Source organism: Rhipicephalus microplus, chromosome 4, assembly GCF_043290135.1.
Source record: "Rhipicephalus microplus isolate Deutch F79 chromosome 4, USDA_Rmic, whole genome shotgun sequence".
NCBI lineage: Eukaryota > Metazoa > Arthropoda > Arachnida > Ixodida > Ixodidae > Rhipicephalus > Rhipicephalus microplus.
In genome coordinates this window covers 87,214,720-87,241,836 of record NC_134703.1, presented here as the reverse complement: position 1 = coordinate 87,241,836, position 27,117 = coordinate 87,214,720, and the positions used below count along the sequence as shown (strand labels likewise).

General features: G+C 45.0%; 1 protein-coding gene across 5 annotated transcripts in view; it reads left to right on the top strand.

Annotated features, from left to right (window-relative positions):
• LOC119172186 (cholinesterase) overlaps window positions 1–21,375 on the top strand; it is a 97,615-nt gene extending 76,240 nt beyond the window's left edge. For all 5 annotated transcript variants that reach the window (XM_075893265.1, XM_075893268.1, XM_037423212.2 and 2 more), the window contains exons 2-3: window positions 16,883–18,378; window positions 19,516–21,375. In XM_075893265.1, the coding sequence (XP_075749380.1) occupies window positions 16,883–18,378; window positions 19,516–19,693 (1,674 nt within the window). In that variant the 3' untranslated portion in view covers window positions 19,694–21,375. The remainder of the gene's footprint in view (window positions 1–16,882; window positions 18,379–19,515) is intronic.
• The last annotated feature ends 5,742 nt before the right edge of the window (window positions 21,376–27,117 follow it).

Here is a 27,117-nt window from a genome sequence, read left to right as displayed (position 1 = left end):
TTACTGGTAATGAAAATGATGTTTAACTTGATGTGCGCTCACAACACCGTGACTCTCTTAAATGTCATCTATTATTTTATTTTACAAAGTACTGCAGTAGATTCCCCTGTTGTTGTGTACTTATAGGCATTTCGTGACGAATTCACTGCAGGGCACAAAAAGGTTGGCTCTTAAAAGAAAACGGTCGCTTTTCCTTGGGTTGTTGACTGATAATCAAGTAAGATGGGGAGATAATTCTTTTATCGACTCCAACCGTACTTCGTTATCGATTGAGAAGTATCTCCTTTATCAGCAAAAAAAAAATTAGAATTTGGGAAGATCCATTGTATATGACCGCCAGTTTTACGTACAAGCCTGTTCACGTGTGGTAAGATTGTACAAGCGTTGTACAATTGTTGCCTGCTTTTGTACATATTAAGCAGAACTTATATGCCTATAATCCACACCTAGCGATCACGTTCATGAGACGTCTTCGAGTAGAGTGAGTGCCAAACACGGGAGTCGTGGGAGTGTACCGCATGTAGAGCTATTGTATCGTAACCTGCACGAGATACAAGTGTGTTGAAAAAAAATGACTTTCTCAAAATGATTTCAAGAAACCCCACTTCACATCTCATTGATATTGTTCGGAACTATAGTGCCTTGATTTCAGCTGCACCTGACCACTCTGCCTAATTTTCCGAAAAATTCAGCAGCGGGGAATGTTTCTGGCTTTAGCTCCGACCTTTGCGACCTTTGCGACCACTTAACTCGACGGCGTTTTGGGTTCGGGCAATCTGACTGATCCATTTTAGAAGCAGCTCAATCTCACCAGAAACATGACTAACTATAACAAGTTGCCTCAGTTACAATACGGCCCGCCGCGGTGGTCTAGGCTATAAGGTACTCGGCTGCTGAATCGCAGGTCGCGGCATCGAATCCCGGCTGCGGCGGCTGCATTTCTGATGGAGGCGGAAATGTAGGCCCGTGTGCTCAGATTTGGGTGCACGTGAAGAACCCCAGGTGGTCGAAATTTCCGGAGTCCCCCACTAGGGCGTCTTTTGTAATCATGTGGTCGTTTTGGGACGTTAAACCCCACATATCAATCAGTCAGAGTACGCAGGCTCTTGATCGGTAACTTGTAGAAGCAAGGTCTTGGCTGTTTTGCGAATGACTGTTTTCAAGACGCTGAAACTTCATGTTTATATTAACAACATTGTTTCATGTCGTAGCAATATAGTGATGTACAGACAGTGTGCTCCTGTTTGTGCGTTATTTTCCGTCGCCTCAGTGCCACGCGTAATGATACGAGGGTGGATATATGGTACAGTTTTGCTTACACAGATATTTTCTGAACTTCGACTTGGCTTGTACCAGTCACTCTGCTTCCCTGTTTCAGAGATGTCAAAGTATTGTAAAAAAAAACAACAAAAATATATTTCTCGCCTCATAACTCATCGTGCTGTATCAACACTCTCACTTTCCGTTGAGCCAGTCGGAATTTCTGGAGCCCTCCACTACAGCGTCACTAATATTCATACCGTGGCTTTGAACGTTAAACCCCACATATAAATCAATCACTTTCCGTTGAGTACACCGCATCCTTCCCCAGTGAATGTGTCCCGCATTTAGCTAGTAGGTAGTCACCCTATGTTAACAAGAACACGAATCCATAATATAAAAAATTGGCAGATACCACGTACAGTGGGAATAGATGATATGCGAAGCACGAATGAGAAATGTTGACATGTCACTTTAAAATCAGCTTAAAATCAGCAAGTTACGAGGTGGAGGTAAATGATGCCGTACATGACTTCCGTGTCATGATTATCATGTTTGGATGTGTCGTTTACCTTCGTCATCTACTCACGTCACGTGATACCAAATTTGGTATATGTGGAGCTAGCGAAACGGCCGCGAGCTTGCTATGAGCGAGGTATGTTGTCATGTTTTTACATGACATGAGAGTCATGATTATCATGTTCACACCAGTCATATACCTTTGTCATCCATTGACGTCACGTAACACCAAATTTGGTATATGTGGAGCTAGCAAAATGGCCGCGAGCGCATCATGAAGGGCCCAATATACTCCAACTAAACGTTGACGCGCGATCACGCTGGGCACAGCGACGCAACATTAGCAAAACGCGAGCACTCTATAGTCTGACGCCAGGCGCGACCAGCATCCGTTGGCGCGGCCCGACAGCAACCGGCGCGAAATTCAACATGCTGCATTTCGCGCCGATGCTTTGACCAGAAAACACTGCATCTCCCTCTTTTCGTGACGGAGGGACGCCGGACGCGCTGAAACGCGCATGTGTCAAAGCAACGCAGCGCGGCGCGCGCCTGCGAGTATATGGCAGGACCGGCTCCTGGCGTGGCAACGCCGACGTGACGCGGCGAAATGAACGCCGGTGAGCACGCGCACCGCGTCACGTCTAGGTGTAGTGGCGCCTTGATTTAGACATGTAGTCATGCTCTCACACGGCATGCATCTCATGATTATCATGTTTGCACCATTCGCATACCTTCGTCATCCATTGACGTCACGTAATATCAAATTTTGCATATGTGAAGCTTGCGAAATGGCCGTGAGCGCATCATCAGTGTGGTATGTAGTCATGTTGTTACACGACATGCATGTCGTTATCATGTTTGGATGTGTCATTCACCAATGTCGTTTGTTCGCGTCGCGTAATACCGAGTTTGGTACAGGTGAAGCTAGCGAAACGGCCTCGAGCGCATCATGAGCGTAGCATGTAGTCATGTTGTTACATAATACGCATCTCATGATTACCGTGTTTGCACCAGTCAAATACCTTCGTCATCCATTCACGTACTGTAAAACAAAATGTGGTATATGTGATACTAGCGAAACGGCCGCGAGTGCATCATGAGCGTGGCGTGTAGTCATGTTGTTACATGACACGCATGTCATGATTTTCATGTTAGGGTCTGTCGCTTGTTTTCGCCATGCAATCATATCATACCATACCAGTTTTGCAACATTCCATGTAAATGAAACCACCGCAAGAGCTGCAGGACCATAAAATGTAAATCATGACATTCATAACATGTATGTCATTATTTTCATGTTATGACTAGTCAGATGTGTTGTTCATACAGTCATGTTATACCATACCAAGTTTTGTATCGATACCATTATCGAAATGGCCAGGAGAGCTAAACGTCGTAGATAGATAGATAGATAGATAGATAGATAGATAGATAGATAGATAGATAGATAGATAGATAGATAGATAGATAGATAGATAGATAGATAGATAGATAGATAGATACGCTCAATGTCACTGAAGTTCGCTAAGAAATGCTCCAAATTTAAAATAAAAAGGACAAGTAACACATTTAATGTTTCCGCGTTATTTGCACCCTATACGGGTCCTCCACGCCCTGCTTTCCGCACCCTTGTGAACGGACATAGTGTTGGTATGTTGATACGTGCTCCTTAACGGGGCTATGGTACTTTTGCAAGAGGGGAGGTGTGCCTCCACCCTACACCACCCACATGGTGACTATCCATTGCGGTACGCGTACATGTCTTTAGCTCCTCCTCTTGCTTCGCGGCGTTCAATGCCGTGTCCTTAAGAAATCGCGTTGTACACAGCTTTTACCTTTACGCCAGCTATAGGCGTGGTCGACACGCCGCGGTATGTTTGCTACTGGATCGACAGCCGCACGAGGTGCTTTAGTCCTCTTGGCACCTTCGGGCCCACCCACGCAAGGCTTCACCGGAGCCGCGTCGCAGTAAGTTGCTTTAAAGACGTCAGCTCCATTACGTGGCTGTCCTGGACCTTCCGAGTGGCCCACCTCTTGTCGTTTTAGTTCCGTATCGTAGTCATTCCTATCCAATGTGAAGCGTGTATGGAGACTTGGAGTAGCATCTCAGCTTTCAGGAGACCTCGCCGTTAAACCGCCGCAACCCTCCTCTTGTTGTTGTTGTTGTGCGGATTTCGAAAAGCGGTTCCCTGCGCAGTGTAGCATCATTTATCTGCCAGCAACGCACGCTGTTCCTGGTGTAAACAGATTAGATTCCCAGGGCGGACGTGTGCTGTCGCATGCTCTTTATCAGACTCTGCGTCTTCGTCGTGTCCGTGTGCAGTTGTCCAGTCTGTCATTCCATAATGCACAGGGTATACTGAAGCACGATCATCAAGCAAGTTCTTCGTTCGGCGCCACAGAATGTGCGAAGTGGGCTCCACGGAGTTCCAGAAGACGTGCCTTGTTCGAGTTCAATTTCTCGCAAAGTATCTACCGGCAGCCAATTTCTCTACCGGCAGCCATGCATGCTGAGCTGAAAGTCGTGGGGAACATGCAGAACGAAAGAAAAACACCAGTGCTCCACCCGCCGGTATTTCGACGGAGAACACCTTTGACGACGGCATGTGAGTTTCTGCTTTGAAGACCATTACATCGGCGCTTATTCCGTGTCCCGATTTGCGATGTATTCTACACAGCTTGTTCCCAATTGCTGAAACATTCGGTCTTAGGGTGAAAAGCGTGTTGATATCTGCAAAAGAGAATTTCACACGAGCTATCAGGTCGCAAGGAGGCTTGAGCTCGCAGGCAACAAACTGTTATTTTGACGCCTACAAGCTCAATTTTCACACGTAGATGTCTTAAACAATCGTTTTTTGTCTTTTTTTTCGTTTCTTAAACATTGTATAATTGGATTCCAAGCGGTAGAAAACTCAGACGACGGGAAAGTGCAAAACTTCTGCTTCACATGTCAATGAATTTATAAAAAAAAAAGTTTAGTAAGGTTCCGCCTGCTTAGCGACATCGTTCTTACGGTCGACAGCCATGGTTTCTGTTTCATGGAATAACTAACGACCGCTATTAAGGTTTAGTAGCTTGCCAAGTATGCTGGTATTAGGCGAGTAGCTATATTAAAATCTCCAGTATAAGCCACCTCAAGATGTAGGTTGATGGTAATGTCGACAGCGATGTTACGAAACGCGAACTTGTACTTTGCCACATCGCAATAAAATATTCAGCGCTTCGCTGAATATGATCATCTCACAGTTTAGTCGAACGACATGTTTGGTTATAAAAGTGCATCCATTAGCACCCCGACAGGGTCAGTCACCCCGACATTTAAGTTCCACCAGTCGTAACCTAATGTCAAAGGCTTAACGTGTTTTTAGAATAATTAAAGGGGAATCAGTCGGCCGGTGGTCTGCTTGATCGTCGCTTTGAATGTGCACAGTTGTCGACTGATATGTAGCAAGTGCGCGCATGTATATATATAATTCGAAGCATGCTTGAAGCTCCAATAATAATATCCGGGGTTTAACGACCAAAACCACGATATGAATATGAAGCATATCATAGCGAAGGGCTCAGGAAATTTGGACCAGCTGGTACTATTTTACGTGCATTGACATAACAATATAGAAGGATCCCTCTATCATTTCGCTTGCACCAAGATACAATCCCCGAAGCCAGTATCGAACCCGCGACCTTCTGGATTTTTCAGGTGCTCACAAGGTCGCTCAAAACATCATTATGTCTCTCCTGGAACTTCAGCGCATAATATCTATTTATTTATTCAAAATGCCCTACAGGCCCATTAAAGGGCATTGAGTAAGAGGGGGCATCAGTAAATACATTGCAAACCAATATAGACAAAAAGGAAAAAGAGCAAGGAAAAACAAAAAAGCGAACAAACGAAAAACTGCAAGGTCAACAAACTTATATATATATATATATATACAATAGAAAATCGCAACGAAATCAGGTTATCACGAAAAGATCACGGTTGGAGATGGATACGACTGGAAGGCTGTTCCAATGTGCTATGGCTGGAGGTAATGGTGATGAGTTAAATGCCAGTGTGTGACCATGGATGCGCATGAAACTACGTGCGTTGTGAATGCGTCGAGATGTGCGCAAAGCGACATGAAGTGACAAACAGTGGCATTTATTACTGCAGATGTACAGATGAAATAAACATAAAAGGGCGATTAAGCGGCGTTGATTCAATGACATTTAATCTAGGTCTTGTTTTATTAGGATGATGTTTGAATGATAGTCGTGGTTGCCTGTTATGAATCTCGCTGCCCTATTCTGGATGGTTTCCAACGTACGGACTAGGTAATCTTGATGCGGTTACCACGTGGATGCTGCATACTCTAATTGTGGACAAACATAAGTTAAATATGATGATGCACGTACATTACAAGGAGCGTTGCGTAAGTTTCTGCGCAGATATCCGAGAGACTTGGAGATATCCAGAGACACGCAGGTATCCGAGAAACACGAAAAAGGCACGGACTAAGAAAGACGACGGGAGAAGTCCGTCTTCATAGTCAGTCTTTTTTTTTCGTGCGCCAAAGGTTTACACGATGTAAGCTCATATTTTATCCTGTGAGGAAAATACTAGACGGGTCGAGTCTTATCTGCACCGCAAATAGAGTTTCACTTATTTTGTGATGATAATGAATATGAATCATAGACGAGTTGTATAGGTGTCAGCAACACTGAAACAGGTCCCAAAACGTCCAAGCGACCATGGGCTAAGCCGCCGCAGTGCATGGAAACGAATAAAAAAAAATGGCAACATATCCACGGAGTGAATGATAGAGAGTGGGGCGAAGCGTTCGTCCATTCATTCGTTCTTGATTCCGTCCGTCCATGCGTGCGTCTGTGTGGCTGCTTGTGCGTCCATCCGCCCGTCCGTGCGTGCGTCTGTTCGTGCGTCCGCACGTTCATCTGGGCGTCCGTCCCTGCGTTCGTCCATGCATCCGCTCCTGCGTCCGCCCATGCGTCCATCCGTCCGTGCAGCCATCCGTGTGTCCGTCCATCCATCTGTCTGTGTGTCCATTCGTCCACCTATTCAACACTCCAAGTACCACCATCTCGTATCTTTTCATCATATATTCCTTATATAGAAGCACCGCAATCTAGTGGACATTCCAAGGATTGAACGAGAGGAGGCACACGCACACTTTCTTACGGCTTGCGCTTCGTGTCTACTTCCCACCTTTAACTACCTCGAGTTCATGGTATATACTAGTTCACTGTATTTATGACATTGCGGCCCAACACTCGCTAAACGTTTCTAAAACCAAGGAGGTTACGCCCAGCGAGTATAACGTAGCAACCCTTTCTTGTCAGATAGTGCTCAATGTACATGCCAATGGCTGCTAAGGAAGAATGAGAGACAGGAGAATTCGGCTTTTTGTTAACGCGCACGCTGCGATTTTTTTATTGTTCAACAACGCACAGAATAAATATCCTACCGACACCACCTTGGAGGTCAAAATGTAAGACTGGTTACACATTACTACTACGACTACGAGGGACGAACGGGTGCCGCTATAAGGAGCTTCACCCTTAAAAAAAAACACTCAAGAACGCGGCGCTTGCGCGGGTGATAACATTGGGGGACTCTGAAGCTTCGCATTTAGAGTTCAATGCGTTATCGATATTGTGTTCCTAGTGCGTCTTTCAAACGCTTAGTGTATGAAATCTTTTCAAACTTGCTATGCACTCACTACGTGGTCTTATATTCGTGCAGCAGCGTGTGCGTCTTTTGTAGTGGGTGACTGGCTTTAAACTACGAATACATTATGGCAACCCGATGTTCTGACGGGCGACGGCCATGTACACTTGTAGCACGCGTTATTAGGGCGATATTTCATGTTGTACTGTGAAGCAGATATACAGGACGTGCGTGTTTGTAAGGCGTGAAAGTTACTTTTACTCCATTTCCGAGCAGATTAAGTCATTGTTTCACTGTACTCACAAGCAGAGGCATGGCTGTGTGGTAGAACAACAGCTTGCCACTTAAACAACCCAGATCGAATTCCCACTCAGACCCAGAATTTTCTATACTACTTTATTTGCACCTCTCTGTATTTTGCGGTCACGCAAGGATGGTGATTTCTCGCTCACAACCCACGACGCCAACGCCGAAATAGGTGGATAGCAAAAGTATGGCTCACGCGAACGATTGTGAGCTACGGCGCCCGTCTGCGTCGACAGGTACCGTGCCGCCGTACGGGCACTCTAGCCAGTGGCGTCACTTTCCGCGTGTTCCACCCAGCACTCGCGGCGCCCTTCCCTCACAAATCGCTGCATAATACTTTGGAGAGCTATGAAGTTTAGTTGAATAATAAATGCAGTCACACAAGATTGTTGTAATCGTGCGAGCGGTCATTTATTCATTCAAGCAGCATGCACCTCCTTTACGAAATATCCATCCATTTGTTATCATGCTGCTTACCCCTGAAATTATTTATTTGCTTTTGTGTTACATAGGCATCATCCCAGGATGTATATAGTGAATGGCAATAGCAAACCGTTTCTTATTCTGAAAGTGAAATGCGCTGGTAGTTTTTTGGGTTTTTTTTTACGCCTTTTCGTCTTCCTGTATACGTGAGATTGCCTTCCCTCAGGCACTCAAACATTGTGCTTCAATACATGCGGAATTCTTCGCACCCTACATAACACAGCCAATCGGCACTTCAGGCCTGCCAGTCTACACAATAAAGACGTCGTACCATGCTACTCATTGCTCCCGAAGCGACTTAGGTCGGTTTACGTCCCACGATACGATTAATAGAGCAGCCGTTTTGCCCGTGAGCTTTTTACGCGCTCAGAAGTTCCCATATATTTGACAGAGTACGCTTATACTTATGTTCTAATCAAGCCCCGCCGCGGTGGTCTAGTGGCTAAGGTACTCGGCTGCTGACCCGCAGGTGGCGGGATCGAATCCGGGCTGCAGCGGCTGCATTTCCGATGGAGGCGGAAATATTGTAGGCCCATGTGCTCAGATTTGGGTGCACGTTAAAGAGCCCCAGGTGGTAGAAATATTCGGAGCCCTCCACTACGGCGTCTCTCATAATCATATGGTGGTTTTGGGACGATAAACCCCACATATCAATCAATCTGTTCTAATAAAATGTATTTTAAATGCGAAGCATTTCTTAGCGAGCTTCGGCGACTTTGAGCGTATCTATCTATCTATCTATCTATCTATCTATCTATCTATCTATCTATCTATCTATCTATCTATCTATCTATCTATCTATCTATCTATCTATCTATCTATCTATCTATCTATCTATCTATCTATCTATCTATCTATCTATCTATCTATCTAGCCGCTTACGCTTGGGTGCTCTTGTCATCAACCCCTTAACCTTGCGTGAACCAAAATAAGCATGCAAGGGTAAGATGGTTTGGAGAATATGACGCGCTGAACAAGACCTCAATAATGTCCCAATCCCGTCACGTACGTCGTCAAACACGTCCCGCCAAACAGTGACACATACCCACGGGCGGGTATGTGCCGCTGGTAGGCGGGTATGTGCCACAAGCGATTGACACCTAGTATCTATCCAGGAACGACGAGAACACACATGGGCAAGCTCAACGTGCGAGCGTTACGAAATAACCGAAATCAGTAACGTCAACCCGACGAATGCAAAGAACAAATGTCAGGGTCCCAGCTGGAATAGAACCCAAGCATTCTGCGTGGCAATGAAGCATTTTACCACAGAGCTACGCCAGGTCTCGGAACTACTTTTCAAATAGACGTTAATCTTCGTGAAACGTCAATAGTGGTTGCAGTGCTGCCTACTTAATTTTATAGACATTACACATGTGCTCCTTTCATACATCCGTCACGTCGGGTTAATGTCGATTGTAGTTAGTTACCATGTGCTAAAGTTGATTTATCTGACAGTGTTCAGGGCCAACATTCTCGCGGGCATCAGCGCTTCATATCAGCTTCTGGTGTTAATAACATGTATGTTCCAGTTGGCATCGTTGCGCAAGTGCAAATAACTGGTTATATAAGCATCTGCAACTCTTCAACATATATCTGTGCGTGCAACGTTTGTACATGTATTTAGCGTCATTTCATGACGTGTCACACACTAAAAAAAAAAAAACTGCAATACGGCCACCTTCCCTCCACATGCTTCGCATAACGTCGATTCCCGGGTACGTGGGATCTGCCGAATTTTTTTACGTTTGGGAGCATGTGCGCACAAGTATGGTGATTTTAAAGTTTTCACCATTTGTGCTAAACATACTATACCGAGGTGGTTTTGAAAAAGATGATTCAAAGCATAATCACTTGCGCCGTTTGAAACCCGCCTCTTACCGTTCTTTTGATTGCCCACTTCTCGCTTCGTTCTCTGAAGTGCGCGAAATATAGTCTACCCATTCCCACAGAAAAAAGAGAGAACCTAATCACTGAACAAGTGGCAAACAAACGCGTCACAGAACTGCACGTATTTAATAGCCGATTACACTGCGCAGCAGGAACCTTGAAGCAGCCAAGAGATATGCCTCGAACCGGAAGTACCGTAGCAAAGGACGCACCGCTTTACTGTTTCTGCGAAACGAGCTCTTTGACGCTATCACGTTAAAAGAAGTATGAACGTGAGATAGACGTTTCATTTCGACGTGAACACTTAAACAGGTGATCCAGGTGGCACGCATGCCGGCCCAACGCACGGCACTGCCCATGCACAATGGCGGCTGTTGACTGCTTCCTGGACATACGTACGAATGGCGCAGAATTTTTTTATATTTGCAACTAGTATATACAACCACATTTTAATAACCACCACGAACTAATTATTGCACTCTATGCTTCAACATGGCATAAATAAGTATGCACTTAAATGTTTACCATAACAATCTAACAACGGGATAATGCTTTCAGAAATGTTGACTCATTAGGTTAGCAGTGGTGGAATATTGCCTAAGATTATATTTAATAGAACTGCAGAAAGCGCCGCAGCAAATAATGTGAATAACATATACAGCCTGCATAACATCGCCAGCAGCATGTACCGTATGTCATTATTATGAACACGCAAACTACTCATTATGCAGCATAGAGTAAACTGTATACGCTAAAATATTTAGGACTATTCCGGTTCGAACGCAATATAAAAACACCTCAGGGTGAGGTAAATGTATTTTAATACGAACAATGAAAATTTATGCTCATAGACAAAAGTTGGCTTCATAGTGGAACTTGTAATACGCAGGCATCAATCATTGAGCTCATAATATTTTCACTACGCGACTAGACAACAGACAAGAGGAGCTGATTTATATCTTCTTGCCGCTTCTATGCAGCTCGTGCACTGAGAAAAAATGCTTATCCGGGATAGTCCATAATAACTCAAAACAAGTTCTCAAAACTCAAAACTAACTCCAAACAGTGCACAAACAATCGCCTTATGTGGCACAAGACGAGTCAAATGCTTGCTGTATGTCAAGAAATAGAACATACGCTGAATGTCTGTTTGCTCGAGCAGATTCAACCGATGATACAAGATCTGCTATGCTATCGAGAGCTGAACGGTGGCAAAGAAATCCGCTCATGACATCAGGGAAAAAAGTGAGCTCCTGTAATCTGGCGTCCAGACGAAACAGCACCATACGTTCCATCAGCTTCATAACATAAGAAGTTAGTGACATTGGCCGGTATGACTTCAGAAGTTGTGCAAAGCGACCAGGCTTTAAAACTGGCTTCACCACGGATGATTTCCATTCAGCAGGAATCAAACTCGTTTGCCACACTGGACTAATACAACAAAGGACACGATAGGAAGGCTGAAAACATCCGAAGAGTCTTCTTGTAATCTTGAATACGCCATGTCCGCAATATTGAGCGCGTACCCCTTTACCTAATCCCAAGTCATATTTCGCTCTACATGTTCCTCTCTAAGCCTCCTGACTAAGTTATTGCACATGGAGACATGGGTCGGTGAAGACACGCAATACGCCTGAACTTGCCGCGCGTTTATGAGCAGCACAAAACAAAGTGTATCGTTTTTTTTTTTTTCACTGAGCAGCAATAACTCAGGCCGCTCATGACATGCACGTGTATGGCGGAGTTCCATATTTCGCATTATTCACCATATAATAATTTCGCGTTTCAGAAGTGTTATTGCTTTCACTCGGCCCAGCAAAACAACAAGACTCTTAAATAGGAAAAACGTTAAATAGCCGAAGCTATCGTATCTTAGAGACGATATTAGGTTAAAAGAGCGTGATTATTACGCAGTGCCTTTAAGGCCGAGTAATGTGAAATTTCCATAGCCCTACAAAAGCCCCTAGATTAAAAAAAAAAGACGCAAAGTCTCTGAAAGCGATACGAAATCCCTAGATCTAGCGATAAATATCTAAGGTTTACATCGCTGCTCACGACCAACGCGACGTATTCATAAGAAGGTGGAAACAAAGAGATAAGGAGGACGAACTGGCGGCGACACCGCGGTCGAGGCCGCGCTGGTCGCAACGAGCGACACCCCCGCTACTTCAGCAAACGCCGTGGTCACCCCAGTCAGGGTAAGCGGGGAACCCACCAAAGTGGCACCCAAAGGCAAACAAGTGATTTATATGGCGTATACGGTGGCGCCTTCGACACGGAAGGCAATCGAAACGCGCTGCGCGAGAGTTCTATGAATCTCTTGTAAATGGCAACTCTCTTCTCTCGCATATAGTTTCCAAAAGCGGTAAAGCTAGTACCCAAAACGGAATAGCGTTTCAGAATCCTCCTTTGACTCCTTTGTGTGTGTGTGTGTGCGTGTGCGTGTGCGCGTGTGCGTGCGTGCGTGTGCGTGCGTGCGTGTGCGTGCGTGCGTGTGTGTGTGTGTGCGTGCGTGCGTGCGTGTGCGTGCGTGCGTGTGCGTGCGTGCGTGCGTGCGTGCGCGCGCGCGCGTGTGTGTGTGTGTGTGTGTGTGTGTGTGTGTGTGTGTGTGTGTGTGTGTGTGTGTGTGTGTGTGTGTGTGTGTGTGTGTGTGTGTGTGTGTGTGTGTGTGTGGTTGACGTTGCCGGAGCACTTTCTACGGCGTCTCTCACAATCACATTGTGGTTTGATAACGTAAAACCTCAGATAATATTATTATTATTATACCGTACGTTACCCGAGCGTTGCGCCATATAATGTAAATTGATATACATTAAGCGATAAAGTGACAAAGTGTCGACGACAAAACTAGGTCCTAAGGTCCATAATGCGTGCGTTGAAGTCGCCGACTAGTATAGTGGGTTTGGGCTTGCAGTTGTTTTATGTTGTTCTGTCACAATTATGATTGGTGTTAGTGTATTGTTAAATAGTTCTTTGTGTCTCACCTATGTTTCGACTATACCGTACGTTACACCAGGGTGCCCGATATAATGTAGCGGTGACAACGGACACCGTACAAGCCTTCCCCTTGAGGTGCTACGCCCCTAAAATATGCTTTCTGCTTTGGTGTAGTGATCGTTCAAATGAACGGAAGTTTCCTGGAAAGCAACGTGAGTTGCTACTGTCATCTTAAAAACCAAGCGATAAGGCGAATTGGGTTCGTTTGCTGCGTTATACATTTTTTTAACGCGTCGCCAAAGTAAATTTTCACCTTCATTTCATTTATTTTAAACTGCCTATGTCATTCCTAGTATGTGCAAACTTCTGTTCCACTTGAGTTTACTGCCATGTCATGGTGATGTCATGAACAATAGTAAAAATAATCTAAACGTGCTTGGAACCAACGGTAATGAAAAACCTGCCTCGTAAAGTAACTCAATTTTCCAAAACAGTAGATGCGATTTACTCGGACGTCGCATAGTTAGGCTGCGTGACATCGAACTTTGTCGTGACGGATGAATGAACTTAATTTGGTCCTTCAGAACGCGCTTTAGCATTTTACGGGCTGCTCCCACCTACTGAGTCTCTCTGCTGCGTCGCGTGCCTGGTGGACTGCCCATAACTGTTCTTCGAGTCCGGAGCTTGTAATAGCACCCTCCCATTTGGATGGCATGATGGCTTCCCCGCAGCGTAACGCGGGGCACAGCCAGAACACGTGTTCCCAGTTGGCTATATCATCGCAGAAAGAACATGTATTAGTTGGCTGTATTTCGGGATAAATTTCGTTCGATAGCGCGGGATTAGGGTACGCCCCTACCTGAAGAAGCCTGAGTGTCAGAGCCTGAGGTCTGCTTAGTTTTCTGTGCAGTGGAGGGTATTGTCTCAGCGCCGTGTAAAAATGTTTTGTCAATTCATTACACGAGATAGGAGGGTCACGGTTTTCCAAAACATCAGCGCCGCGCCCCCCGATAGCTTCGCGGTTTACTATGGTCCTCGCGAAGCTATGTGGGCTGACTCGTTGAGATTGGGCGGGGCTCCCTCAATGCATCCCATATGAGCTGGGAACCAAACGAGTGTGTGTGGCTCGATGTCTTTGTCCCGAAGAATTCGCAAAGCTGGTCCTGATATTGTTCCCTTGGCAAATGCTCGGATCACCGATCTCGAGTCGCTGTAAATTGTGGACCTCCTGTTATCCAGCAAGGCCAACGCAATCGCCACTTGCTCTGCTATTTCAGCCACCGTCGTGTGGACCGTTGTCGAGTTTTTGATACTGCCCTTGTGGTTGATGCTCACTGCCGCATACACCTTCCCTTCGGGATACCGGGCCGCCTCGACCAAGCAACAATCTCCGGCATGTTCCCGAGCCCTTTGTAGTGTAGAGCCTTTCCCTGGCCCGTCGTCTACACTCGTTATGCTCCGGATGGACATTTCGCGGGATGGGGACCGGTGATTTGTTCTCGCTGTTGACGAGAAATGCTTCAGAAGGGAGACTTGATTTCCCGTCAGGGGAATCCCCAGCTTCCACAGAATGTTTAAACTGGAACGCGTGATGGACGGCCTGGCGAATAGCACCCTCCCCTGTGCCTCTGCAATTTCTTCCAGCGTGTTGTGCATGCCGAGACGGAACCGTCTATCCGTGCTTGTGTACATGGTAAGCTCGAGAGCGCTCTTGATGGCCTTTCTGATTAACGTGTTGAGCTTATCACGCTCTGACCTCTGTCATGTTGTGCATGGCTGCAACGTAGGTGAAATGGCACATCACAAAGTCATGCACCAACCTTACGAGGTTATCTTCTCCAAGTCCCCTTTGCCTGTTGACAACCCTTCCTATCAGTCTGATGGCACTGTCAGTTTTTCTGGCTAGTCTCGTAACCGTCAGGTTATTGAAGGCGTTCGACTGGATGGTCATACCTATAACCCGGAGGGAGTCTACCCTGGGAATCAAGCTGTCTTCACCTGTCCTAAGAGTGATGTCGATGTTTTCTAATGGCTTCCACTTTCTCGGTTGGGGGCCCGTGCGCTTGGGCCTGTATAGAAGCAGTTATGATTTCAGCAACGAGCACCGAACACCATGCAGTCGGTTTTATGTAGTTCTCCGTGTCCTCAATAGATAACACTTTTTTCGCCATGTTTGGCCACGCGGAGTGGTGTCTTTTTGGTACGCATTCATTTTATATGTTGCCTCTGGGGAATATAGCTTAGCTTAATGTATGCGCTTCTCCTCGTCTGATATTTTTCTCACCCATTCATGCGAGTAAAAATAAATTCCTGAGAGTTATTCTGGCCGGTTAGTTGACAATACTTCGGACTCAAATTTCCGAGCTATAATCGATGCCACCTCTATCTTGATTGTAAGTATTCGATGATATTTTGTGATAAATAGACTGCTATCTATCTAGTTTTCTTAGATATTTTTCTCTTGTACTGTATCAACCTCACTTTGTTTTCCTGCTTGAAATCTATAAATAGCTGTATCTATAAGTGACGGTAGTGACAGTATATTGCAAAATTTTGTGCCACTGCAGAAAACATGGTTGTGTGTGTGCGCGTGCGTGCGTGTGTGTGTGTGTGTGTGTGTGTGTGTGTGTGTGTGTGTGTGTGTGTGTGTGTGTGTGTGTGTGTGTGTGTGTGTGTGTGTGTGTGTGTGTGTGTGTGTGTGTGGTGCGCGTGCGCGCGTGCGCGCGTGCTCTCACCGTACTTTCCCTAGGGGTCATGAGCCTATTGGTCTTGTAATGTAAACGTCCATGCCACATTAATGAACAACAGGTGATCAACATTACCGGAAAAATTCACTATACGGTGTGCCTCATAACCATATAGTGGTTTTGGTGCATAATACTCAATATATTGATTATTTGATTAACTTGTACCTCGCAATTGCTATCAACACAAAGAGCACAATAGTAGCAGCCACACAGTCGCTGGTCATCTAAAATCATTTCAAAGGTAAAGCACATTTTCTTCTTAATCACACACACTATTCTTTTTGTATGTTTTATATAGTGCAAGAACTACAACGCCGTCACACATGCAGTTTCATTAGAGGCAAGATTACTTCTACATATAAAAAACAATAACTTTCGTATGCGTTTCCAATATATGAGTACGCGTCTTGTGCCAAGTTCCTCACTAAGATACGTTAGTTATTGCAAAATTACCACTGTAATAGCATAAGCAATACGTAAGTACCAACGATAGAAGTCCTGTGTTGATAAAATAACAATAGTGTAATAGCATAAGCAATACGTAAGTACCAACGATAGAAGTCCTGTGTTGATAAAATAACAATAGGTCCATACTGATCATATCAATTCAACGAATATTGATGCTCCTTGTCGCCCATATTAGGCTACCAGCTCAGTCGCGGGAAGCATTTTTTCAGTAACGTACTAGTTTCAGTACAGAAGCTAGTTTCCTAGACCTAACTCCTCTTTGGTGACGTCCTGAAGGGAGGCCTGTGTTTACGAGAATCCAGAGCAACAAAGCCGAGCATTCAGTGGGTGCCCGACACAATCATTTTTCATGCTGTGTGATGAATTGCGGAAAGGTTGCGAAACAACATCGTGGTGTAGAAGTCATGTTTCATACTAGCTGCTCTGTGGCCCTGTGCCACTTTTCGAATAAAAAAGGCTAAGGAGAGTAAGAAAACAAAACAAGAAGGCTAAACAGAGTAAGAAAGAAAGGAAATTTGAGAAATGAATGGAAAAAGACGACTTGCTGAGCCACTTGTACCTGACATCTCCGATCGCTATTACTCTTTTGTATTCCACTACGCAGGTCATGATGACTCTCGTCACCACTGCCATTGCTGTCGGCATCGCAATGGCCATAGCAGACCCTGTCGTCGTGACGAAGAACGGCATCGTCTTGGGCAAGACGGTAACGATGTTGAATGGAACGATGGAGGTGGATGCCTACCTTGGGATACCTTACGCAGCTCCGCCAGTTGGAAAGCTCCGCTTCAAGGACCCAGTGCCACCAGTCCCCTGGAAACCATACATTTTGGACGCGACTAGAAAGGGATCGGCATGCATTCAGTTTACCCCAGCGAACCCGATACCATCATGGGCAGAGCACGAGAGCAAACAGAGCGAGGACTGCCTATATTTGAACGTCTGGACACCACGACAAAAGAAGAACGCCACAGAGAAGCTGAAACCCGTGATGGTGTGGATCCATGGCGGAGGCTTCGCTTCCGGCTCGGCTTCAATGGACCTCTACGATGGAGCCATCCTGGCTGCTGCGGGTGATGTAGTCGTCGTATCGATGAACTACCGTCTGGGCGTGTTCGGATTCCTCTCACTTCCGAAAGATCGGACGCCGGTGTACGGAAACCAGGGACTTCTGGACCAAGTGTTCGCCCTTCGTTGGGTCCAAGACAACATCGTTAACTTCAGTGGTGATCCTGCGCGTGTGACTTTGTTTGGGGAGAGCGCTGGCGGGTGGTCTATAGAATACCACGCCATGTCACCTATGGCACGCACGCTCTTCAGTCGAGCTATCGTCCAGAGTGCCGGAGTCCTGGTGCCACAGCTGGCTGACACGTTCAGTGTAGCAGAGGCGAAGGCCTTGCATCTTGCCCATAACATCGGATGCATTTCAGATGCTAACACTACAAGCACTGTTGGCTGCCTGCAAAACAAGAGCGCTCACCACCTTATCATCACGCAGTCCATTGTGTGTGCCCATTACTTGATGTGTTTTACCGCCGTCCATGGTGACGACTACCTGCCTTACGACCCCGTGAGCGAAGCAGACATGAGCACGCCCAAGGATTTCCTCCTCGGAAATGTTGAAAACGAAGGCTCTGTATTCGCCAGTTTGTGGTTCTGGATGCAGTTTCCATTCCGCAGTGCCATGAACGTAAACAAGCAGGACATGCTGTACTTCTTCCTCAAGGCCTTCTCATTCTTGCCGAACACGGTGGCCAGAGCGGTGTACAACTTGTACGTTGGAGCTCTTCGTGAGACGGAATACCATAAACTGAGGTCGGAATTTGGTCAGGCCATCGGCGACGCCTTTCTTCGTTGCCCCGAGGTGTTTTTTGGCGAGAAGTTGTCACAGCACAAATCGCACGTCTACTACTACAACATGGAGTATAACTCGGAGACGGACACCCACCTCGACCACTGGCTTGGCCTGACACACTTCGAGGACGTGCAGTACGTGTTCGGAATGCCTCTCAGAGACAGCCCTCCGAAGAACTACTCATTTCTTGATGCGGAATTCAGTAAACACATCATAGACATATGGGTGACCTTCGCGAAAACTGGGTAAGCATATTTCTTTGCGTACTTTACATTCAATCAATGTTTTAAATATTAAGAGCACCAGATCTCAAGTAAGGTGTGCGAACGTGTACATATGTGGTCACACTACGCGTGCATTTTACATAGCATACGATATAAGCGGCAAAGTTTAATACCGGTATCACAGCATGCCCTGCTGATCGTGATTAAGCATGATCGGGACCGAATTTCTGAAGAGTGACTAATTTTTTTCTGCAGATTGCACAAAGAAGCCAAACACAGTTTAGAAATTTGATCCATATCTGGCCTGATCACCATCAAAGGTGGCCGTGTGACAACGGTATAAGAAATGATATGCATATGTTTCTAGCAAGAATATCGATATATAGATATATTTATTTAAAAATGACGTGGGTGCAGATCGGAACAATTTTTGCAGGTTTAACTCACATATCTGAACAATGTTCGCAGTTTTAACTCACAGTATGAAGCACTGACCGTAATTGAGTTCCGACTTCTCAGTCAACTCCTGGAATCGCATACAAGCCGTACGTCCGCGCGACATGTCTTCACGGTGCAACATGCGAAGTAGATCGTGCTGAGTTGTATGAAGAGCACCCTGACTGCTTCTACAGGCACCTTAATACGCTGGCATAACGGCGACCACCCCCATTGGCATTGCAGGTGTCGTGCCTGAAAGTGCACAACGTAAGACGATGACAAAAACTCTATGATCGTTGGTCATCGTTAAGAAAACGTTAGCCTAAGACATAATGCCCATCTCGGTCATACTTCTGCGTTAGTGTGAATATATAGAGAACGTAAAATAGGCACAAATCCGCAGGATAATAGTTCAACTGAGTTTTACAGTTGATCAATGTTTTTGCTTTTTTTGTTCCGTGTTGCGGAAAAAGTCATCACAGCATGCGTTTCTTGAATCGAAAATTGGTTTAGAAGCATCTGGAATACTTTACGCAGTAGGCCATGCAAAGATGATCGGCCCCTGTAGTCTTGGCTTCATTAGCACAGATAGCTGAGCATGACAGCGCATAAATGTTTGTCTTCTTTGGAAGGCCTATTTATGGTAATTACAAGTATAGCGCCACTTGAGTTTGCAGCACATTTAAACAACCGACCCCCCCACCCTCCCTCCAACCTCAGGGTTCCGCCAATGAAGCAAGGTGGTTTATGGCCGCTGTTCGACTCCACGGACCACAAGGTGGTTATCCTGGACCACAACAGCACCCGTGCCGAGACGCTGCAACAACTAGAACGTTGCCGCTTCTGGGAGGCGATATTCAAGCCCGACATCCACGGCACGCTCTCTGACTGTCTATGAAAGTTACTGTGCTGCACACGTTGTACAATCACTGTTCCTTACAGCACAAAGTCACGCGAACGCTATGCGACAAAATCAACGCGTGTGCTTTAGTGACCTGCTCTCGACCAAAACCGAGAAAGTGACGTTCAAGCGCTGCGATACAGTGCCCGTATAAAATGCGATCCGTGTATATAGCGTTACTTTTCAGAGTCGAGCATACAGTATTCCGTCATACTTGGGCCTAGCAAGCTCCTCCACATTTACTGCAACATTGTTGATAACTCCAGATCATTTAGCTTAACTTGAAGATTTTTTTATAATGTCTGTCAAGTGCGAAAGAGATACCAAGAAGGGTTTTTTTATTTTTTTTGATGTCCTGGAAGCTTCACTTCCTGCCTGTTGTTGAGAAACATGCCACAATGATGCATTTTAGCAAGGTAACTCGTAACTTTTGCTCAAAATGGCTGCTTCCACCTTTAATTAAGCACCTTGGCTGTCCTATAACAACAGAATGACAGAATTTTCATTATAACAATGATTCAGAGAGCTTTTTTTCATTATTTCTACTTATTTATTACATAACCATAGGACCATAAATGTCATGTGAAGTACACGGGAGGCGGTAACATGCTGCGCCTAGCACAGAATGCTTGGTGCGGAAAGCCTTTCAGCAGTTATCGTCAACGCCGTGGTGTTGAGTATGGTGTCAGAAATTGTCGTAAGAGCCTGAGCGTTATAAGTACACTTGCGAACAATTATTGGTCAAACAATTCACTATATCAGCTGACAATACAGAGAACATGATTACCATGAAAATGAAGTATATTTATATTGTGCCAACGCGTGAAAGTTGTACGTTTAAAAAAAACGAAATCGAGCCACTAATTACTCATGCGCAACATGCCTTATATTGGTGTGGAATTTAAAGCGGCAGTGGAGTTAGAATGAGTTCATCATCACCTTACCAATTCCTGCTTTCTCGGGACGGAAAACGCGCGCACACACACAAATCATTTTATAATGCACATCAATATTTTTTTCCTGTCAACTACTCCAGAACATGCCTGTAGGGTGCTCCGCAGACTACAGGCATCACAACGCTTATCACAAGACGCCAAAGGGAAGAAAGAATTTCGGCCTTTACTTATATTGGCCTTCTCTGAAGCAGTTCAAGATCCGAGTTGTCTCTGGGAAGATGCGTTGTTATTTGGACGTCAGTGTTGCTGACCGAGGTATATCTTATTGTACAATAGGTTGGTCGGGCTGGGAGATGTTACTTACGGGCAAAGTCACTCAAGAAACAAGTAAAGCAAATTAAGCAACAAGATTGAGCCGAGCACATTCTCGCGGCTACGACTTTTACGACAGGGTATCCAAACAAGCCAGCTCAATGTGACCACTGTATGGGCATGTACCATTGATTTTCAAAAGTCTCTAAGCGCTTTTACGAGTCATTCATCTGCTAGCACCTAGACCCCTACTCGCATCACGCCGATGCCCTTGCAGATGCCAAGACGTTCCAGACGTGCGTTGAACACGAGGTAGCAGCTCACGTGTGCGTGGCTTCACGTGCTAATGAAGTCTATTCTGGGCTACTATAGAAAGGCAAACTCGCAAATTCACACAAATCACATACTTTGTATTTATTGCTGTCACTGTTGTTTCATCATTGATTAAATTAGTCGAACCCATTTGCCATATTATGTGCACTCTGATTTCAATGAGCGTAACATGCTTGCCCTCGTGTTCCCATGACATTGTTCGTATTACCTAGGAGTTGGAAAATATGCTTGTGAATGTATTACCTTTTACTGACTTCGACTTTGTCTAGGTCTTCGAGCATATGCAGCAACGACCAGGCCCGTAGTCAGGGGGGGGGGGGGGGGTGCTTCACTGATGGAACGGTGTTTTAGGCTCAGTATAAATACTAAAAATAGGCGTTTTTCAGGTCCTTCAGCAAGTGTCCCCCCCCCCCCCCCACCTACCCTTTTCCGAAAAAAAGTTCCGCTTACGGGCCTGGCAACAAACAAAGGTAAGTAGTTTCACGCTGAAGAGGAATATTTCGTGTCGTATCAAGCGAGTATTCGGAGAGTGCGTGTCTTGACATGTGAGCTGTAACGATTCTGATTTCAACACAGGCATCCACCCACTCTTCCACTGCTTAATGCCATTTTCTTTGCAGTAGGTGGCAAAGTACAACATATGTACATCGTACAACATAAGTACAACATATGTACAGTGCTCAACTCTCATGTCTATAACGACGGAGCATCGCGCGCGGAACAGCACGAGCGACATCTGCAGTCGCAAACATGCCACATTTGATCATGCAAGGCGCCAATGACGTGCCTCTTCAGCAGTTTCAACCCTTCTTAGTCACTGCGGTCGTGATGACTGCTTTGGCCGTCGAAGTGCTGTCAACATTATAGAACTGAAATAAAAGAAAAAAAGATACATTCTCGCTTCGTCATATCATATCTCAGTGACAACGGTTTTACTTTGTCTTTTCGTCTTGGTTTTTGTTTTGTTTTTTCGCCAAATTGTTCAGAGTGCTTTCGACGGCCAAAGCGGTGGTTGCATCCGCGGTGATAAACAGGGATCAGCATTGCAAAGCAGGCACATCACTGGCGCCGCACATGCTCAGATGTGACATATTTGCGACGGCAGATGTCGCTCGTGCTGTTTCGCGCACGATGCTCCGTCGTTATAGGCCTGCGAGTTGAGCGCTGTACATCTATTTAGCGTAATTTTGTACCGTTTCACTCAATAAAAAAATGGCCCCGTATCTGCATGTTACACTGCAACTGTCGTCGAAAGAAGATAGTCTTGCGTCTGGAGAGAGTCAGTAAAACGTTTATTTGATGTTCTGCGCAAGAAAATCGGTGAACGGTATTCTGGAGGCACTGCGTTAGAGTGCCCCGAGCGCGTAGCGGAGGCGAACGAGCGCATCAAGTCACGTCACACATGAGACATGACCGTTATCTGGCAGTTATCTTGGAAAACAAAACGCGTGGCTCTGAGACGGGCATGCGCGCCCTTCTCAGAGGTGGTAAGGTGTAGAACGCAATGCGACGGGTAGGTGCCACCACCGTGTCGTCTTAGCAAAGCGTTGGAAACACTTCCTCTTCGTGCAAGCGTTACATGGTCAGCGCAGCGTGATAAACGCTACGGTCTTTAGAATTATTTATGGAGCCTTTTCCAGTAAAAGCCGCACATACAGAATATATACGTGTTGTTATGTTGCCTCAGATATGCCTAATAACTGCTTGTTAATTGACAATCGCACAAGTGTGAACGCTGAATCTTGAGCAATATTGTTGGGCGCTGCGGATGGGGTTGGCCGTTTGGGGTATCGTCTGGTGTTGTTTAGGGTACCCAGTACCATTTAGGATGGACAAAGAGACAAATATACAGACAGACAGACAGACATACAGACAGACAGACAGACAGACCAATATTTTTGCGTCGAAGGTCCCCAAGAAGGACTATCGTCTTTAAAAATACCACAGTCACATGCCCTCCGCATGCTTCATATAAAATCGATTCCCACGGTACGTGAGGCTCATCTTTTTTTGCAATAAATGTGGACTCGAAACACCATGAGAAGCTACTCACACTTCGCAGCCCCTATATTCCAGACATGCACACCTGAAGTATAATCACCCGTACTACGCTGCAAAAATGAAAACATTAGAGTGAGCATGAAGTGTGGTCAGTCGTGTTGCGATAGCCGAGCTGCATAGTGTCTCTCTAACGAACATTTTTTTGCCTCACTTAGTACGTTGCAGGGGCTCTATTACACGACTACCACATTAGCACTGTCGACTGTTTACGAGTGGTGGAGGACAATAAAGAAGTAGAAAGCAACGAAGACCAGTGAAAGCAGTCACATCAACATGACTCATCCCGTTAAATGACCCGCAGAACTAACGTATCTAAAGAAAAACTCATGGTCTCCTCATTGACGATGGCCTCCGAAACTAAAAGTGTGACTGTAGCACTATAGTGCTATAGGTAGCAGTATATGTATACGTTGTGACACTCAGGTGAAAAGTGCCTATTTTCTTGTTTGGTAAAAAAAAAATCACAGCCTATCCGCGAAGTGAATGATGATGAGTAGGGCGAAGCGTCCGGACGGACTGACGGCCGGACGGGTGGAAGTACGGACTGAGTAACGGACGGATGGACAGAAGCACGGACATACTGATGGATATACAGATGGAAGCACGGACGGAAACACAGACGGACGAACGGATGGACGAACAGAAGCACAGATGTCGCGACATCTGGTTTTATAACATCTTTTCATGAATCGCAAGTACCACCATCTAGTGACCACTTCAAGAACTAAACTAGAGGTGGCAACATACTGCATACATCGAAGTATGTACAGACCCACGCACTAAGTAGCTTCGTCCCTAGTAATATCTATCTGAAGATACTGCTCCGATTCAAGGCCTTTGAGCCGTCACCTGAGGCCTCTGCACCACCATCCACAGGGCGTTGGACATGATATAATACGTTTATTTCATCATCATTGTGTACATGATGACAGGGGCCCGCAGTAAAAGCTGCAAAATCCGAGGATCGTTCCAATGAAAACTCCAAAAAAAAAAACAGCTTGACTGAGCTGCTGACCCCTAACTTGGCGAACAGCAAGGATTCAAGAATAAAAAAAAACACAACCAAATGTGCATAACATAACAGAAAAAGAAAAACGAAAGACACAATACAAGGAAGTACACTTTTAAGGCACAGAAATCGCGAGCAAACAGATAACAGGAATTATGAAAGAAAAAATGATAACAACTCTTTATTTGTCAATGTTTCAAGGGGTGCGCTTTTAGCTGCGAGGCTATTGAGCAGTCGCGGAAGCTGGTTTTCCAGGGTTTGCGTGCCGTAAGTTGTTCTGTATGTTTGAACGTGCCATATATCTGTATTTCTCGTTCTGCATATATGTTTTCGCGGCTCTAGCAGAGCAATCTTACGAAGTAGAAATGTACTATACTTGATTTCACGCTTGAAGGAATGACAAAGACGATACTCATATAATTTAGTTACTCGCACAATTTTGTGCTTGGTAAAAAGTTCGGTTGTTGTGTGCCAGCGAGGAAGGTTTTCCATTACGCGTAAGAAGCTCTTTTGTAGGACGTGTAATTTGTTTAGGTTTTCTTGTGTCGTGGTGCCCCAGACTAAGTGACAGTAGTTTAGATGAGAATAAAATAAAGACTGATAGATTAGGATCATCACGTTCAGCGGCAGCATCTCACGTTTTCTGTAAACAATGCCTATTATCTGCGACAGCTTGCTACCAAGATAGGTTACATGGTCGTCCCAGGACAGTTTTTGATTTATCATAACTCCTAATGTTTTAATCGATGGCACTATTTCTAGGGGAATACGCAGAAAACATATATCTCTTGTTAATGCGACTTTTTTGTTTTTTCCTCTAAAGATGACGACTTTAGTTTTTGAGCTGTTTATCTGTAATGCGTTCTTTCGTCTCCAGTTATCAAGTTTGTCTAGTGCGTCATTTGCTTGTTCTGTCAACTCGCCTATATTATCTCCAGCTAGAAATATGCTCGTGTCGTCAGCGTAGCATACAATTTTTGCGAAGGGTATAGTCTGCACAATATCATTTATAAACATGTTAAAAAGAAACGGGCCCAAAATGCTGCCTTGTGGGACGCCACACTGAACAGGCCGTGTATCGGATAAGAATCCGTTTACAACAACTGCCTGCCTACGGAATTCAAGATAAGATTTTACGAGTGCAGATGCATGTCCACGAAATCCGCAACGCTCTAACTTGCGCAGCAATAGTTCATGGTTTATTAGGTCGAAAGCCTTCGTAAAGTCGACATAGATCCCAATAACTATTTTATTTTTGTCAAGTTCCTTTAGAATGTGTTCTTTTTGTTCCAGTAACGCGAGCTCTGTCGAACAGTGTTTTCTGAAACCAAATTGAGAGTCGCTAATTAGGGAATGCTTAGATTCAAAGCTCACGAAGCGCTTATGAATAACATTTTCAAACAGTTTTGAAAATATTGGTAGTATAGATATTGGCCTGTAATTTCCCAATTGATTTCTGTCACCCTTTTTATAAATTACTGATACACGCGCAAGCTGCATACCACGAGGAAACACTGCCTTAATGATACACTTGTTGAGAATATGCGTAATGTACGGCGAAATAATGTCAAATATAAACTTAATTGGTTTAACTTGGAATCCATCAATGTCACAAGATGTCGTGTTGTTTAGCGTGTTGAATGTGCCCATCACCTCAGCTTCATCAACCGGGCTAAGAAATAGAGTATTTTCAATCGAGGTAATGTTTAGGAGGTCATTGAACACTTTCACTTCACAAAAATGCTTACAAAATGGCGATTAAATTCATTGGCCAGTTCCTGGCCGGATATAGCTTCCCCGTTTAGTACAAGTGTGGAAAGTTCTTTTTCTCAACTTTGTTTCCCTAGAATATTGATTAGCTTTTTCCACGTTAAATCAGTGCGACCCTGGCATGCAACAAACTGATTTGTGTAATAATCTGCTCTAGCTTTTTTAAGTTCCTTGTTCAGGCGATTACGGAGATTCTTAAAGATACGCAAGTCATTCGCATCTTTAGTTTTGATAAACTTGTGATACAAAGTGTTTTTCAACCTAATCTTAGTAAGCAGTTCTTGTGTGATCCATGGCTTCCGAGTTCGGTGGTTGTTCCTCACAACTTTGAATGGAAAACTTGCGTTGTAAATTGGCTTAAAAACATTTATTAACTTGTCGTACGCTATTTCAGGATCATTTTCTTCCAGAATAAAATCCCAGTTTACTTGCGCTACATTTTGCCTAAATATTGAAAGGGCATTTTCAGTGATAGGTTGAAAAGAGTGGGTATTGCTAACATGTTTTTTGAACTCTTTTGTAAAACATAAATAAATCGGTAAGTGGTCACTAATGTCAGCGCTAATTACTCCAGATTTTACCCTTGCTCTGTCTATGTTCGTAATAAACGGATCTAGCAACGTGGAAGAATTTGGCGTGATGCGGGTTGGTAAATCAATGACATTTGAAAACCCATTTGTCTGTAATAACAAGTCGAAACTCCAAAGGTTAATCCCAGCAATGACAAAGGTTAATCCCAGCTTCCCCCCGCCTCGCCCGGAGAAGAACTGCGGGAGCAATTTTACATAAGGCTGATTCAGTCAGCCTTGATTCAAATGTCGCTCTAAGCATACTCCTATCTTAAAAAGCACCGAAGGTACTCCCGCTAAACTGTGGCTTATCACGCAATCGAATCCGGAAGCACCAGCCACTGCATCTTCACAACAACCGCAGCAAAAAAGCCTGCCCCAATCGAATGGGGCCGAAGTGAGTATACCGGAACTGTTTGCGTTGCTTATATCTGTCAAAGCACCCAGTGTTCACGCACGCACGCCCATAGC